At 41.8% G+C, this 15,564-nt stretch overlaps 1 protein-coding gene and 1 pseudogene across 2 annotated transcripts in view; one reads left to right on the top strand and one right to left on the bottom strand.

Annotated features, from left to right (window-relative positions):
* DNAAF11 (dynein axonemal assembly factor 11) overlaps positions 1–9,021 on the bottom strand; it is a 36,444-nt gene extending 27,423 nt beyond the window's left edge. Inside the window, exons 1-5 of one of the 2 annotated variants that reach the window (XM_026678542.2) lie at positions 8,928–9,021; positions 6,893–7,060; positions 5,511–5,588; positions 3,782–3,954; positions 224–456 (exon numbers count right to left, since the gene is read on the bottom strand). In XM_026678542.2, coding sequence (XP_026534327.2) covers positions 224–456; positions 3,782–3,954; positions 5,511–5,588; positions 6,893–7,060; positions 8,928–8,937 — 662 coding nt within the window. In that variant the 5' untranslated portion in view covers positions 8,938–9,021. The remainder of the gene's footprint in view (positions 1–223; positions 457–3,781; positions 3,955–5,510; positions 5,589–6,892; positions 7,061–8,927) is intronic. The other variant, XM_087962192.1, reaches the window with a different exon arrangement.
* Positions 9,022–12,877: 3,856 nt separating this feature from the next.
* LOC113419260 (phospholipid scramblase 1 pseudogene) lies at positions 12,878–15,561 on the top strand (annotated as a pseudogene).
* The last annotated feature ends 3 nt before the right edge of the window (positions 15,562–15,564 follow it).

Genomic DNA, 15,564 nt, shown 5'->3' on the forward strand with positions numbered 1-15,564 from the left:
TCCAAGCATGTGCAGGGATTTATTTCATGGATAATTTAGTATTTGTGGTGGGACAATTTATTTTCCGCTGCCAAGTATTTACATTTTTCTATTTATTTGTCATTTTGTTCACCGTATAGTCACTTGGTGAGATGACTGGCTATACAAATCAAATAACTGAAAATTGAATAAATACATATATATTCAGCTTTCCCTGCCCCAAACAAACTATAGAGGCACCTACATGGGTGTCTTAATATCTGTCTGTGATCGTTGCTCAAACCCCACATGCTGTCCTCTCTTCTTCTCCTTCCTTTCCTTCTGCTTTTCTAGCATCCGTCTTTCTGCCTCTTTTTTTTCTTCTTCTCTTTTCAGGCGATAGGTTTGCTCCTGCTGGTAGATTTTTCTTTCCAGCTCAGGGTAGTGCTGTAAAGCCTGAATCCTTTCTGACCGGGTTACCTCTTTGCAATCCAAAAACTTTAAATAGAAGCGGGAGGAGAGGAGAAAATGACATTTCCACACACCAAGCAAGAAATCTATCCCTCTGTGTTTTCATTAAATTATTCTTTTTATTAAATTTAAATGACTCAGTTGATTAAATTCCAAATTCCTCTGGCTCCAATTATCATAAAATCACATGTATTGCAAGGACGGACAACTTCTAAAAAGAAATATTATGGGATAAAAGGGCCATGGTGGGGAGGACGATGGTCGTGGAGGGCTTGCAAATGAGGGTGAACAATATTTTCACACAATTTTAGGAATAAAATAAAGCTGGCAACTGACGGGCAAATGTACCTTCCATGATTTTTTCCTTATTTCATGTTTTTAAACAGTTGTAAGAAAAATAAAACCTGAGACATGTTATTCTCAGTGGACTCTGAAAACTTCTTTTTAGTGGAATTCTTTAGGGAGGGTCCACCAAAATTTAATAGTGAATCATCAAATCTTGAGGCAAATCTTGAGTTCCCATTTCTAGACAAGACAAGATTCCTAAAAGTGTGAAAATATTGTTCCTACCTACTTGCATGACATAACTGAATACAAATAGCCATTGACTTACAACCTTTTGTTTAGTGACCACTCACTAAAGTTCCAATTGAACCAAAAAAAGTGACATGCGACCATTTTTCACATTTACGACCTGTTGCAGCACCCTCGTGGTCACACGAATAACATTGGGACGCTTGGCAACCGGAATGTATTTATGACGGTTGCAATCGGGGTGGGATTCAAAATTTTTAACAACCAGTTCTGTGGGCATGGCTTAGGTGGTGGGTGTGGCTTGGTGGTCCTGTGACTGGATGGACATGGCTTGGTGGTCCTGTTATTGGCAGGGTGTGGCCAACTCAATATCACTCACATCGAGGCACGCATCTCCTCGCCTGGCCTCTCATGACTGTGGGGATGCTGCAACAGTTGTGAGTGTGAAAAAGGGTCATAAGTCACTTTTTTCAGTGCCATTGTAACTTTGAATGGTCACTCCATACAAGCAAAGTACCAGCAAAGGAAGGGAAAAAAACTCCAGAGAAGTTCCTGAGACAGGAAGTCTAGTCCTGCCAAGAATGTAATAAGGGTTAACGGAGAGGCAGTTTCTGTAAGCAACACCAGAATGTTTCCTTCCTGCCTTCCTTACAGGATTAGGCCAGTAATTTCTTCTAACAACCGGTTCTCCAAACTGCTTAGAATGTTAACAACCGGTTCTAGAGAATAGGTGCGAACTGGTAGAATCCCACCCCTTGGTTGCAATTGTCCCGGTGGTCATGTGATACCTTTTGCAACTTTACTACAAGCAAAGTCAATGGAGAAGCCAGATTCACTTAACGACCGGGTGACTAACTTCACAACTGCACCGATTCACTTAATAACTGTGGCAAGAAAGGTCGTAAAATGGGATGAAACTCACTTAACAACTGTCACGCTTAGCAATGCAAATGTGAGGCTCAACTGCGGTTGTTAAGTCAAGGACTACCTGTATAACTCTACTGACACTTAATCTTTTAATTCCAAACTTGTCCAACCTGCATGAGCTTCTGCATCATTAGGAACGTTTCTGGTTGATAAGATCTACAGGAGGAGAGCAATGGTTTGGTAGGCATGACAAGGTATCTTGCCTTGTTCTGCCTTGGCAACTTTTAAGACTTGTGGACTTCAACTCCCAGAATTCCCCAGACAGTGTAATCCTGTATGTATCACTACAGCTGTCAAGGCTTTGTTGGAGTCTGACTCTGAGGGGGAGATTGAGTAGCTGACAGGGAATGGGAGTGTGGCTCCAGTGGCTGTGGAGGAAGCGGGGGAAGGGCACAGTCCAGCTGGGCATTCAGAGGAAGACCCAGGGCCACCTCCTCTTCATCCTAGGGCACACATGGAGGAACGGAGGAGACAGCAACGTGGTTTATGGGAGAGAAAAAGGCCCTGATCCCTTTCATTAGTTGCAGCTGGGAGAACAGGACATAAGAAGGACGTTTGCACACAGCACCTTGCTGGAAGCAAAGCGTGCATTATCTTTGTCAAGGCTTATCTGGGTTTTGGCGTTCTCCCAACTGTGTGTGTGTTTCGTTATCTTTTGGAAGTCTGCAATTTATTATCCTGGCCTGTCATGTTAACTACTTCGGCATGGTTTGTGTTGTTTTTTTTTTATTTCTAATTTAGCTGTACTTTGGGTTCGGACTGTATTTCTTCCCTTTGTAGACTGTTTTTGGAAGAGTTTGATCTCCAGCTGAGGATAACTGGACACTGGGGGCCAGGTTGGAGGTATTAAATGGACTTTACCTATTTTTGTGACTTTGTTGCTTTTGTGCCATGCCCCAGGTCACAACAGCCATAAATCCCTTTAAGTAAAAGTAAAATGAATTCCCTAACAAAAGACCATAGCCCAGTACGTTTTTCTTAATTGACGTTACCTTCTCCCTACAGGAATTGTCTCATCTCAATAAAGAATTCCTTTGTGATACGTTTGGATACGTTTTCAGAAGTTCATTCTAGTTGAGTGAATGGGAAAAGTTCTGTAGCCTGACACCTTCCTGATTTTACTACTTTTTCTAAATATCTATATTTTTACATAAGTGTGTTAACCCAAAGGTGCTCTTTCAAGAGGCGACTGGACTTTCTGTTTTTTCTTTGAAGATGTTTCGCTTCTCATCCAAGAAGCTTCTTTAGCTCATGATACAACATAGGAGAACAAACCCACCAGGACTAGATTCACCTGCATTTAAAAGACACAGGCCTCTCATTTGAAGGCAGCAAAAGTCCACGTTTTGGACAGAGAGACCACTGGTTTCCATTAAACAAAAGAGAAAAAAAGAAACTCGAAACCATCGTAAGTAGATTGGAAGAGGCGTTGAAGAGGCCATTCTATGTCAAAATTGAACAGCCTTCAACGGGCGGGGTGGTGGTGGTTTAGACATCACCTATCTCCCATCTACAATTCAGTCCTTTCAACAGTTCCAAGAAGGCTCCATGCCCATTTGCACCACTCAGGCGACCCCAATGACACCGATAAACCTCCAGATGACTCTCTAAAAGGATGCAAATGACCAGCTGTCTGCAAGGAGTACAAATCCTTCCATTCTCCACCATCCACCAGTCAGAGCTGAAGAAGCTTCTTGGATGAGAAGTGAAATGTCTTCCAAGAAAAATTAGAAAGTCCAGTTGCCTCTTGAAAAAGCACCTTTGGGACAACCATGATCTGGATGACTGAGAATCTCCATAGACATGTGTGTTAAATTAGAGATTTCTCCCTTTGGCCCAAAGGCGGCTATTGTTATTTAAATTAAAATGTATTTTAATCAAATAGACATACTCTAAGTTGTTGTAGGGTAGCAACCACAAACTGCCTATAGCCTTCAAAATCAGTGCATGGATTTCCTATGAGGAACAGCTCTTCGAGGTGTATATTATTTTTCAATATTTTCAGACTAGACAATTCTCCAATGAAATTTGCTGTCAGGTCCAGCTTCTGCAGATCTTCACAACCTGTTTGAAAATGAAAAAGGACTTGAAAACAGAATGATCAACTCTGCATTAAATTAACAAACACTCCTATCTCAAAATCATCATACTGACCCCCTTCCTCTTCCATCCTTTTTATGAAAGTAAATATCATATGCTAAAAGGATAAGCAACATTATTTTAAAATGATTAAGATTTGTCTCTCAAGTCATAAAACATTTTCTCATAAAGTCGGATATGTAAATGTTTAAACATTTATAAGTGCAAAATAGGAAAGTGATTTATAACTTTCAGATTTCACGACAGTAACCATCAATCATATTTGTATTAGTTTTGCCCTGCAGTGTATTATATTTTATCATATAATTTTACATATCACTTTATCATCTTACTTTTATACTTCGTGACCTGCCTAGAATCCCTTGGGATTTGGATAGTCAATGCAATTCATAAATTAATAATATGCGACCAGAAACAGCAGCTTCTTACCATCCTGGTTTTTTTTTTATGCCCATGAAATAAAAAATATTTGTTCCTGATTTTAAACCATAATCATCCAGGATGCACACAGAGTATGATGGTTAACTAGAAGTGCACAGAATCACTGGGAGTCAAGCAACATATAAATTAAATATATTACCATTGATTGCATAGTCAGCCAGATATTTAAAGTGGATTTAGCATTTTTATCCAGCTATCGAGTTCTTCCCAAGGACTTCGGATATTATTATTACTGCTCTAGGACTGCAAGTGCCCTCTTAAAACTTTTGGTTCGCTCTCCAGGTCATCTAAAACTGTATACAGGGGTACCTCAGTATTATTCATCATTAATTAGTTCCGGGAGGTACGATGAGTACCAAAAAGGATGAAGAGTAAACAAACTTTTCCCATAAATATCATATGCTGTAGGGCAGGGGTGTCAAACATGATTTCATTGAGGGCCACATCAGGGTTGTGTTTGAGCACCGGGGGGGGGGGGAGCAGGTTGGTGTGTCCGGCATGGGCGTGGCCATGGTGGGCGTAGCCAGCTCGACATCACTTGTGACAGGGGCACTTGTGGCGGCCTGGGCGGGGCTGGGGGGATCCACTTTTGCTAGTAGTTTGTTTTGCTCTAGCGGTTTGTGAAAATGGACTTGGGGGGGGGGGCTGCGTGCCCCACTGGGCTCCATTTTTGGCTTGACAGTCTCCTGCAGCCCTCTGCCAGCAAAAAGGGCCATCGTGCACGGCCCTCCTAAGCTCTGTTTTCACTAGCAGAGGCACCCCATGGGCTGGATTCGGCCTATGGGCCTTGAGTTTGACACCCCAATGTAGGGAGTCAAAGGCAGCTGACATCAACAACTTCTAGATTCTAGTGTCGAGTATCAAGCAAACAAGCACCGGGTCAAAAATTTTGTGCACTGAGTCCCAAATTCAATGTGTTTCAAGGCAGCTGAGTATGAAAGTATCACTGTATGAGGATGTGACAGACTGAAAAATAAAGACTCTACAGTTGAAATGTGCCTGCCTTTTTGCAGAAATAGATGCAGATACATTAACAAGCATTCCCCACAGAAACATTCTTTGAAAGACACGTATCTTACCTTCCAAATTTTCAAATTTTTCAATGTTGTTTAAAGCCAGATTTAAATATACAAGCTTCTTCAGTCGGCTCACATTTTCTGAAACATAATTATTACATGTGTCAGTTTTGCTAGGATACACTTAGCATTCCCAATAGTTCAGCAGTTAATTCTTAAAAAAGAGCATCCAAACATAAATTGAAACAGGAAAAAAAGACATCTTAAAATACCAAAAAGATTACTTGAGCAAAATGATGAATTAATTGTGAATTTAATACACAGAATGTTTATGTCAGAAAAAGAAAAGCCTGGCATGAATTAAGGATCTTCTTATTCAAATGACATCCTTCTCCACTGCAAGGATTTGGAGGATTAACTTAAACTGCCCAGTTTTTACTTTTAAAAAAATCCAAAGGATTGCTGATTGGATTAATTTGAATAAAACACACCGATTATATCAGTATTGATTCTAAGGTCCCTTCCCACCCTATGATTCCATGTTCTATGTCTGTATTAAGGAGACATTTCCAGTAAAAGTTAGGTCTACTTTCCCCATTTTAAATGAGTTTTCTTCCTTAAGTTATCATATATCCTTTTCTGAATGAAAAGTGAAGAGGAACTAAAAAGCCTCTTGATGCGGGTAAAGAAGGAGTACTAAAGTTGGCTTGAAACTCACCATTAAGAAAACTAAGATCATGGCATCGGCCCTCTCAATTCCTGGCAAATAGATGGGGAAGAAATAGAGGAAGTGGCAGATTTTATTTTCCTGGGCTCCAAGAACACTGCAGATGGGGACTGCAGCCAAGAAATTAAAAGACGCTTGCTCCTGGGGAGGAAAGCTATGGCAAATCTAGGCAGAACACTAAAAAGCAGATATATCACCCTGCCAACAAAAGTGCGTATAGTCAAGGCTATGGTTTTCCCAGTTGCAATGTATGGCTGTGACAGCTGGACCACAAAGAAGGCTGAGCGCCGAAAAATGGAGGCCTTTGAACTATGGTGCTGGAGAAGACTCCTGTGAGTCCCTTGGACTGCAAGGCGATCAAACCGGTCAGTCCTGGAGATCAACCCTGGCTGCTCTTTAGAAGACCAGATCCTGAAGATGAAACTCAAATACTTTGGCCACCTCATGAGAAGGAAGGACTCCCTGGAGAAGAGCCTGGGAACGATTGAGAGCAAAAGAAGAAGAAGGGGACAACAGAGAATGAGGAGGCTGGATGGGTCACTGAAGCAGTTGGCGTGAGCTTAAATGGACTCTGGGGGATGGTAGAGGACAGGAAGGTCTGGAGGAACATTGTCGATGGGGATACGATGGGTTGGACACGACTTTGCAACTAACAACAATCCTTTTCTTGCTAAGAAAGATCACTACGTACATCAATTCACTTCACCAATATACCAACCAATTTTGGAGATCAAGTTATTTTGGAGATAGAGAATTTTTAAATTTCGGCACCATTTGTCCAGATGTTCAATTTTCTCTATGTTCTGTTGATGCAGGGAAACTTCTTCCAAAGAGAACAGTTCACAATTGTTATGTTCCGCCCGTTGTCTCACCAATTCTTCTGTGACTGAAAGACATATCACAGAACAGAAAAATAGTTTCTTCCATAGAACAGAAAGGATGCAAGAGCGTTCCTTGGAAATAAACTAAATTCATTCATTCTTCATTTATTTATATACAGAAACTTCTTAAAAGCAAACAGAATTGTAACAAATCAGAACTATAAGAATGGCAAATATAACAAATGGCTCAAACAAATTAATTGTGTGTTTTGATTGGCATTGTCTATTGTGTTCCATCAAATGCATGCAGTTGAGAAACGAATCTTATCAAAGATTTTCCTTGGCAAATGAAGAATAAATGACCCAGAGGAATAATCTCACTCACGTTTAAAGAGGCATTAATAGATCTTCAATACTTCATTATTTTGCAATGAATGTTTTTTATTCAGAGAAAAGCTCAACCTTATATTCATCAATAAAAGAAAATGGCAGAAGGCGTTTAGAGCAACAGTCTCCAAGCTTTTTGGCATCAGGGACCATTTCATGAAAGACAATTTTTCTTTGGGGCAGGAGATGGCTTTGGGGGGGGGGAATGGTTTTTTGGTGGGGGGGAATCGTTCGGTTTTGCTCAGTTGTCGATCACTCATCTCCAACTGTGCTTCCCAGGCCATGATAGCAGTCCAGGGGTTAGGAACCCCTCGTTTAGAGCGAAAGTCTCCCCCACCTAAAATAAATAGCATTATTCCATCCCAATATAGCCATATGGGAATTTTAAGTGATTCAAAATGTGAAGTTTCAACCCAATTGCTCTATTGTCCATCTTTCTTTGAAAGATTATCCCTCCCCAAAATCAGTAAGACACATTTTAGAAAACCTGTATTTCAAATGTGAAACATATACTAGTATCCAATAATCAGTATGTGGAATGAATCCTTCCTGATGGTGATATCAGAAAGAAAAAAGAATTTACAGGCAAGAACCTTGGAGAGGAGATTCACCCCACAGAGATACTGACCAACCCCCCAGGAGAGGGGTCAGCTCCTCTCACCCCATCCAGCCCACCTCGCAGGGTTGTGGTTGTTGCAGGGGGAAGCCATGGGGCAAGAGGGAAAACAGAAAGGAATTGAAGGGAGTGAGAGACTTAAAAAATATGCACAGTATTATTTATCTAATTAAACTTTACCTTGATTTATATTATTACATTGATGATATTTGAAATTTAACTTATACATTTAATTTACATTTAATAGAAAGTAATAGTTAATGTTTAAGTGAATTATTTTGTATGTTTTATTTTGATTTTTATCTAATTACTTTAGAACCTGATTTCTATTAAATTTATAGCATTTGATATTTAACCTATAGATTTAATTTATATTACATTTAAAAGGAAATATTTAATTAATATTTAAGTGAATTATTTTGTACATTTTATGTATATTTATATTATAAACACTATATATTATACATACATATTTATAAATGCATGTATATTTATGTCACACACACACACACACATATATATATATATATTCACATATATACACTAAATTATATTATTTATATAAAATTAATTTGAGAATTAAAATTATATGCAAATATACACACACACACACATTTCTATTTACTAATAACAAGTGAGGGAATGGGACTGATGGGAGTTGTAGTCCAACCCCTACACCCTGCAGGTGCCCGGTTGGAGGGAGCCTAGTTCGAAAGACAGCCGGGCTTCGGGGTGGAAGCGGCTTCGCCTTTCTTGACTCCGGGGGCGCGGGGGGACGACAAAGCCCATCAGGCCGTGGCCGATGGGAGTTGTCGTCCGCCCTTTCTGGATGAGGCCGGCTCGCAGGAGACCTCCGAAAGGCCCGCGTAGCAAACTCGGAGCTTCCACCACCCCCCGCACGCCACCGCGGCTGAGGAGCGGCTACTTACTCCGCACCATTCCCGCCGCCTCCCTCGGCCGCTTCTGCAGGCCGCTTGCAGGGGACGCCGCTTTGCGGTCGCCTCGGCAACCAGACCGGGCGGGGAGCACGCACCTCGCTAGCCCCGCCCACCCAAGCCGGAGAAAGCAATTCAAGAGATGGGAAAACGGAGCCAATCTACCCACAGTTCCGGTGCTTGCAGCGAGCTCCGCGTTCTCCGAGTGGCCGTCCCGACGCGGTGTCCTCTAGCCGGGAAGGACTCCCAACTTCCATTATCCCCCCCTCTCCGACGCTTGTGGAACGAGTAATGCAGTCAATAAATTTCATAAATAGAAATAAACATGTTTGGGAGGCAGCCGTTTGGAAAAGCCAAATCCTTTGCAGATAAGGTGAAGAATTTTTCTCTCCCCCTCCGACCTTCTTTTTTGGATTTGCGTGGAAAATAACGTAAAGAGAGGTCGCTCGGATACCGGAATTGTTGAACTATCTGGGCGGGAAGTGTTTTCTATTGAGATAGGGACAAATTCCATTTAGCATTTGACACAGAGAGATTTTAACTGATGGGAACATTCATACACTATTGTTGTTGTTGTTGTTGTTGTTGATAGTCCTTGACTTATTACCACAATTGAGCCAAAAATTTTCCATGGCTAAAGCGAGACAGTGTTTAAGTGAGTTCTTGCTCCGTTTTATGACCTTTCTTGCCACCGCCGTTAAGCGAATCACTGCACTTGTTAAGTTAGTAACATGGTTGTTAAGTGGTTTCCTCATTGACTTTGTCAGAAAGTCTCAAAAGGGGATGATGTGACCCCAGCACACACCCATCGTCATAAATATGAATCATTTGCCATGCTCCTGAAAGTTGATCACATGATATAAGGGTCATAAATGTGAAAAATGACATAATTCATTTTTTTTCCATATATGATGTAACTTTGAATGGTCACTAAATTAATGTAAGTTAAGGGCTACCCATATTTATTAAACTTGTCCTCAATAAGTTTGTTTGATTGATTTGATTGCTGTTTGAAAGTTATAACTTTAGGAAGAATTAGAGGCAAATATAAAAAAGACATTGAATATCTTATAATAAACGTTCTGACAGCAGCAAGATTAGCCTATGCTTAAAATTGGAAATTGGAGGATAATTCCATGGATACTATGTTGATTAAAAAAATTATGGATTGTGCGGAAATGAATATGCTTATGATGGAGTTACAAGAGAAAGGAAAAAAAGACTTGTATGGTCTGGGAGAAATTGTATGTTTGGATAGACAACAGGAATTAACAGATAAAGTATAAGATAAATATAAATAATGAATATATGTAGATATGAATAAGGGAAGCTGGGGAAAACCAATGCTATAACAAATTGCAAAAATTATAAACATGATTTGCATTTTTTTTTAATTTTGTAAAACTTTAATAACAATTATTTTTAAAAAAAGTTATAACTTTTAAAAATAAAGCAATTTTGTGACCCAAATTATTCTAAGTTCAAATTAACTAATGGGCTGATTGTAAAAGAATGAGTATCCTGCTGCTTTGTATTCTGTCTTTTTGACTTGGCTCAGCTCCATTCTTAAAATCTCTATATACAGGAAATCCTTGAGTTACAACCGCAATTGAGCTCAAAAAATTTCTGTTGCTAAGTGAGACATTTGTAAAGTGAGCTTTGTCCCATTTTACAACCGTTCTTGCTTCAGTGATTAGGTCAGTGGTGGCTAACCTTTTTGGGCTCCTATGCCAAAAATATTGTACACGCTTGTGCTTGCGCACTCATGTGCCGGCACCCAGAAGGCAATGTGCACCCCTGCCCCCTGCGCATGTGCACACATTCCCCCCACGCCCCCTTACCTGCACTGCGCCTCACAGCTGATTTTCTGCCAGCTTGAGGCCTTTTTCGGCCTCCCAGAGGCTTGAAAAATCCCTTTGCAGGCCAAATAATAGGCCCGTTTTGTCACTTCTAGTATTACAGGAAGTGACAAAACGGGCCTATTATTCATCCTGCAAAGCCTGCAGAGGGTTTTTTCAAGCCTCTGGGAGGCCAAAAAAGCCTCAAATCAGCTGAAAAACCAGCTGTGAAACGCATGCACGTGCAGTGGGGTAAGTTTGTCTGTGGCTTGCGTGCCAGCACAAATGACCCTGCGTGCTACCTGTGGAACGCGTGCCATAGGTTCACCATCACGGGGTTAGGTGAATCACAGCAGTTGTTAAACTAGTAACATGGTTGTGAAGTGACTCAGAACTTCCTGGATGAGTTTGTCAGAAGGTCGCAAAAAAGGACCACAGACCTTGGGACACTGCAACCGTCATAAATATGAGTCAGTTACCAACAGCTGAATTTTGAGCACATGGCTGTGGCAATAGTTATAAGTGTGAAAAATAGTCATATCACTTTTTTCAGTACTGTTGTGACTTTGAATGGTCACGAAACTAACTCAAGGAATAGCTTTATTCATTTTTTATAAACTTGGGTTGATTATTAGCTCTATATTCTTCAGCAGAGCAGCTTCCAGCAGGAATTGCCTTTTGCTATAGGAAAATTAAATCTAGCTTAATGGTCACGAGGGCAAATAAACAGTGCCTTTCTACTCTTGAAATACACTGCACTTGTTATTTCTGTAATGGCTGTTAATGGCTTTTGGCTGCTCTGAGTTTTCCTTTCAGCTGGTGCTTTTGTATTTCTTAAACAGGGAAGGGCTGTTTGCATTTTTTTAAGGGGGAAGCTTTTTGGTACTGCTTTAGTGGTTCCTGACGCTGTCCTTTTGGGATGTACATCCCACAGGTACTGGCAGAGAAACCATGAGATGATGAATACTAGTCCTGCTTTAAGCACAAAAGCTGGCTGGATGTCTTTGGGCCAATCACAAGGTGGATGTGAGTTCTTGTCCCAATTTAAGGATGAAAGCCAATTTGGTGACTTTGGGTGAATCACCAGGAGACAGTGAGTTCAAGACACGAAACCTGCTTGGGTTTTGGCTCAGAATCCACACAGATTAGATCAACTATTACCTATAAAAGAAGATTTATATAACTCTTTTTAAAAATCTCACTGAGAAGGGGAGGAATTTGTACTCTGTTCTTTTTCATATTCTAGACCCGTGATGGCGAACCTATGTATGGCACGTATGCTGGAAGTGGCACGCACAGCCATCTCTGCCGGCACGCAAGCCGTTGCCCAGATCAGGTCCACTGGGCATGTGCGCATGCCTCCCAACAGCCAACTGATTGTTGGGTATCTGCCGTGCATGATCGGGGGTGGGACACGCGCAGGAAGGTCACAAGCGCATGTGCAGTCACGTGGTGTGCGGGAGAGTCACGTGCATATGCGCAGGGGGCGGGGGGGTTGCATGTACATTGCATTATGGGTGCAGGCACGTGCACACTTTCGGCAAGTGATGACGAAAAGGTTAGCCACCACTGTTCAAGACAGACTGTTGAGTAGGACTTGGTGGGCTACCAAAAAAGATTTCTGAGGTCCACCAAGAAAATGAGACACTGTCCCTAAATAAGATCCTTTAAGACAGCGCCGATCCAGGAAGGTTGCCTGCTGTTGATCCTAGGTAATTTTCTCTACTGGAAGTTAAAACAGCCATACAGGAGGATCCTGCTCCCATTTGACCTGCCCATGTTGCTATTTTAGGTCTAGCTGGGTTTTCTTGACAGGGGACAAAGCTGAGGTACAAAAATTGTGACAAAACAATAGGCCCAACAGGTAAGTTGCACCTGTTTAGCCTTTGCAAAGGGCTGGGCTGTGTAGTTTCAGATACAGACAGAGGCTGATGGGTCCAAATGGTCCTTTACAGGATACAGTCTCTTTTCCAATGCAGAAGAACAAGCTAAGCCAGTAACTAGAAAGATCTACCAGGTGAGCATGGAAGAATTTCTGGACCAAAACTGTACAGACTTGCAAAAATGAACCAAGCTCCTAGAACAACCAACCAGAACGATACATGGATGCCGTTACCACCTTCGTTTGACATCTGTCCTCCTGGGCTGGAGTATTTAACCCAAATCGATTGGTTATTAATCCACCAGAAATATGAAATTCTGGAGCTGATCACGTCTTTCGAAACCGCCAACAAGTACGAAGTGAGAAACAGGCTGGGGGAAATGGTGTATTTCGCCACGGAAGAGAACAACTTCTGTGTGAGGAATTGCCTCGGGTCCCTGCGGCCGTTTACCATGGTGATCTCCAACCAAGTGGGACAGCAGGTCATCCATCTTGTGCGGCCTTTCCGTTGTGACGGCTGCTGTTGCCCCTGCTGCCTACAAGAATTGGAAATCCAGGCCCCGCCAGGCTTACCCATTGGCTACATCCAGCAGCTCTGGGACCCCTGCCTGCCCAAATTTGTAATCCAAAACGAAGCCCACAAAGATGTCCTAAAAATCTTTGGACCTTGCATAACATCCGCCTGCTGTGGCAATGTGGAATTTGATGTGACAGCGCTAGACGAAAAGACCAGTGTTGGAAAGATTTCTAAGCAATGGGGAGGTGTTCTCCAGGAGTTCTTCACCGATGTTGATTTCCTCGGAATTTTGTTCCCTCTGGATCTTGATGTTAAAATGAAAGCAGTGATGCTTGGGGCTGGCTTCCTCCTTGATTTCATTTTCTTTGAAGAAGGGGGATTAGGTGGAGGAAGATGTAGTGTTTGGTGTTAAAAGCTAACCGTCCCTGCATTATAAAACCTTTAGAGAAAGAATTTGTGTTTATCTATTCTTCCTTGGCTAAAATGGGGGCTCAGGTTTGCTTACTAAAGATCGTCTTGGGATAACAAATATTAAAGCTTATTTTTGATAATATTTGGTCCCATAAACCTTTCCTGCCCTTGTAGTAGAAGAACTATTTCAGGACACAGTCTGTATTTTGGGCAGACTTTCAAACCGAAAGAAAAGAAGATATATGTCATACTGTAGTAGCATTGCACAAAAATTTACTCCTTACGGTGCAACGCAAATATGAAAGGACAACGTATTCACTGTGGTGTCATAATGCAGTTGTGCTTCTTTGTCATCGTGATGGCCAGGTGTGAATGCAACTGTTTTTAGGATTTCTGTCATGACTGTGTAAAACGGGATATTTCTGTTTTGAATAAGGATTGAATAAAAAGTACTTCCTCCTCCCTTCCAATTCCATTCTAGTTTAAATTCGGGTGTTTTAGCCGTTGAAAAGAAAAACAATCCTTGAGGGAGCATCGCTTTGTAACCTGTTATTTCATTCTCTACCTGATCACTATCTTTCGCTACGCATTTCTGTTGACAGTGGATATGCTACTTAAAGTCATTGTCACACTTTCACCACACTCTTCATTAGGAAAATTAAATAGTCACAGTGATGGCAGACAAACAATGACTTTTCCTCTTCAACTGCCCTGCCCTGCAAAATGACTGAAGTAAGAATATATACTGAGTTTCTTGACTGATAACTCCACCAACAAGCCAGAAAGATATCAGTAGGACAACCGGTTTGTATAGAGGTTAAGGTGCTGGCCTGGAAACCAGGAGATGATGAATTCTAGGCCTGCTTTAAGCAGGAAAGCTGGCTGGGTGACTCTGGGCCAGTCACAAGGTGGGATGTGAGTTCTAGTCCTGCTTTAGACACGAAAGCTGATCTGGTGATTTTGAGTCAGGAGACAGTGAGTTCTAGACATGAAAGCTGCTTGGGGGAGTGGGCCAGTCAATCTCTCCACACCAATGGTGGGATTCAAAAAATTTTTTACTACCAGTTCTGTGGGTGTGGCTTGGTGGGCAGGGGAAGGATACTGCAAAATCCCCATTCCCTCCCCGCCTCACTAACCTGCTTTCCAGCTCTGTTCTCCTGTGTAGGGCAACCAAAGAAGACCCAGCCAATCAGCTGGGACTCGGGAGGCAGAGAATAGATGGGGGCGGGTCCAGTCAAAGGTGGTATTTGCCGCTTCTCCAAACTACTCAAAATTGCTGCTACTGGTTCTCCACAACTGGTCAGAACCGGTTGAATACCACCTCTGCGTCCACACAGATTATTTAGATCAACTATTATGTACAAAGGAACAACTCTTTAAAAGAATCTCACGTAGAAGGAGAGCAATTTTTGGCTATGTTCCTTTTGGATGTTCTAGACAGACTATTAAGTAGGACTTGATACCAAAAAGATTTCTGAGGTCCACCGATAGACCATCACCACAAAGTGAGGCACACTTTGTACCCAAATAGGACTTCAAAGCAGCTGAAACAGCTCTCACAATAGAGACTTCAAAGCAGCTGAAACAGCTCTCACAATATCTGACCTGATCCAGGAGGGTTGCCTGCTGTTGCTCGCCCTCGCATCTGCTCGCGTGAAGCATTGGTAATTTTCTCTACTGGAAGTCAAGACAGCCATATGGGAGGATTCTACTTTCCTTTTATCTGTCTGGGTTGCTTTTTTAGGTCCAGCTGGCTTTTCAGGAAAGTTCAGGGGAGGAAAGCTGAGGTACAAAAATTGTGACACAACAATAGGCTCAACAGGTAAGTAGCACTTTACAAAGGGTTGGGCTGTGTGGTTTCAGATGTAGACAGAGGCTGATGGGACCCCATTGTCATTTACAGGATACAGTCGTTTCTCCAATGCAGATGAACAAGCCAAGGAAGTTACTACAAAGATCTACCAGGTGAGCATGGAATAATTT

The sequence above is a fragment of the Notechis scutatus genome, chromosome 3, assembly GCF_049901735.1.
Source record: "Notechis scutatus isolate UNSWTSFEM ecotype Mainland chromosome 3, rNotScu1.2, whole genome shotgun sequence".
NCBI lineage: Eukaryota > Metazoa > Chordata > Lepidosauria > Squamata > Elapidae > Notechis > Notechis scutatus.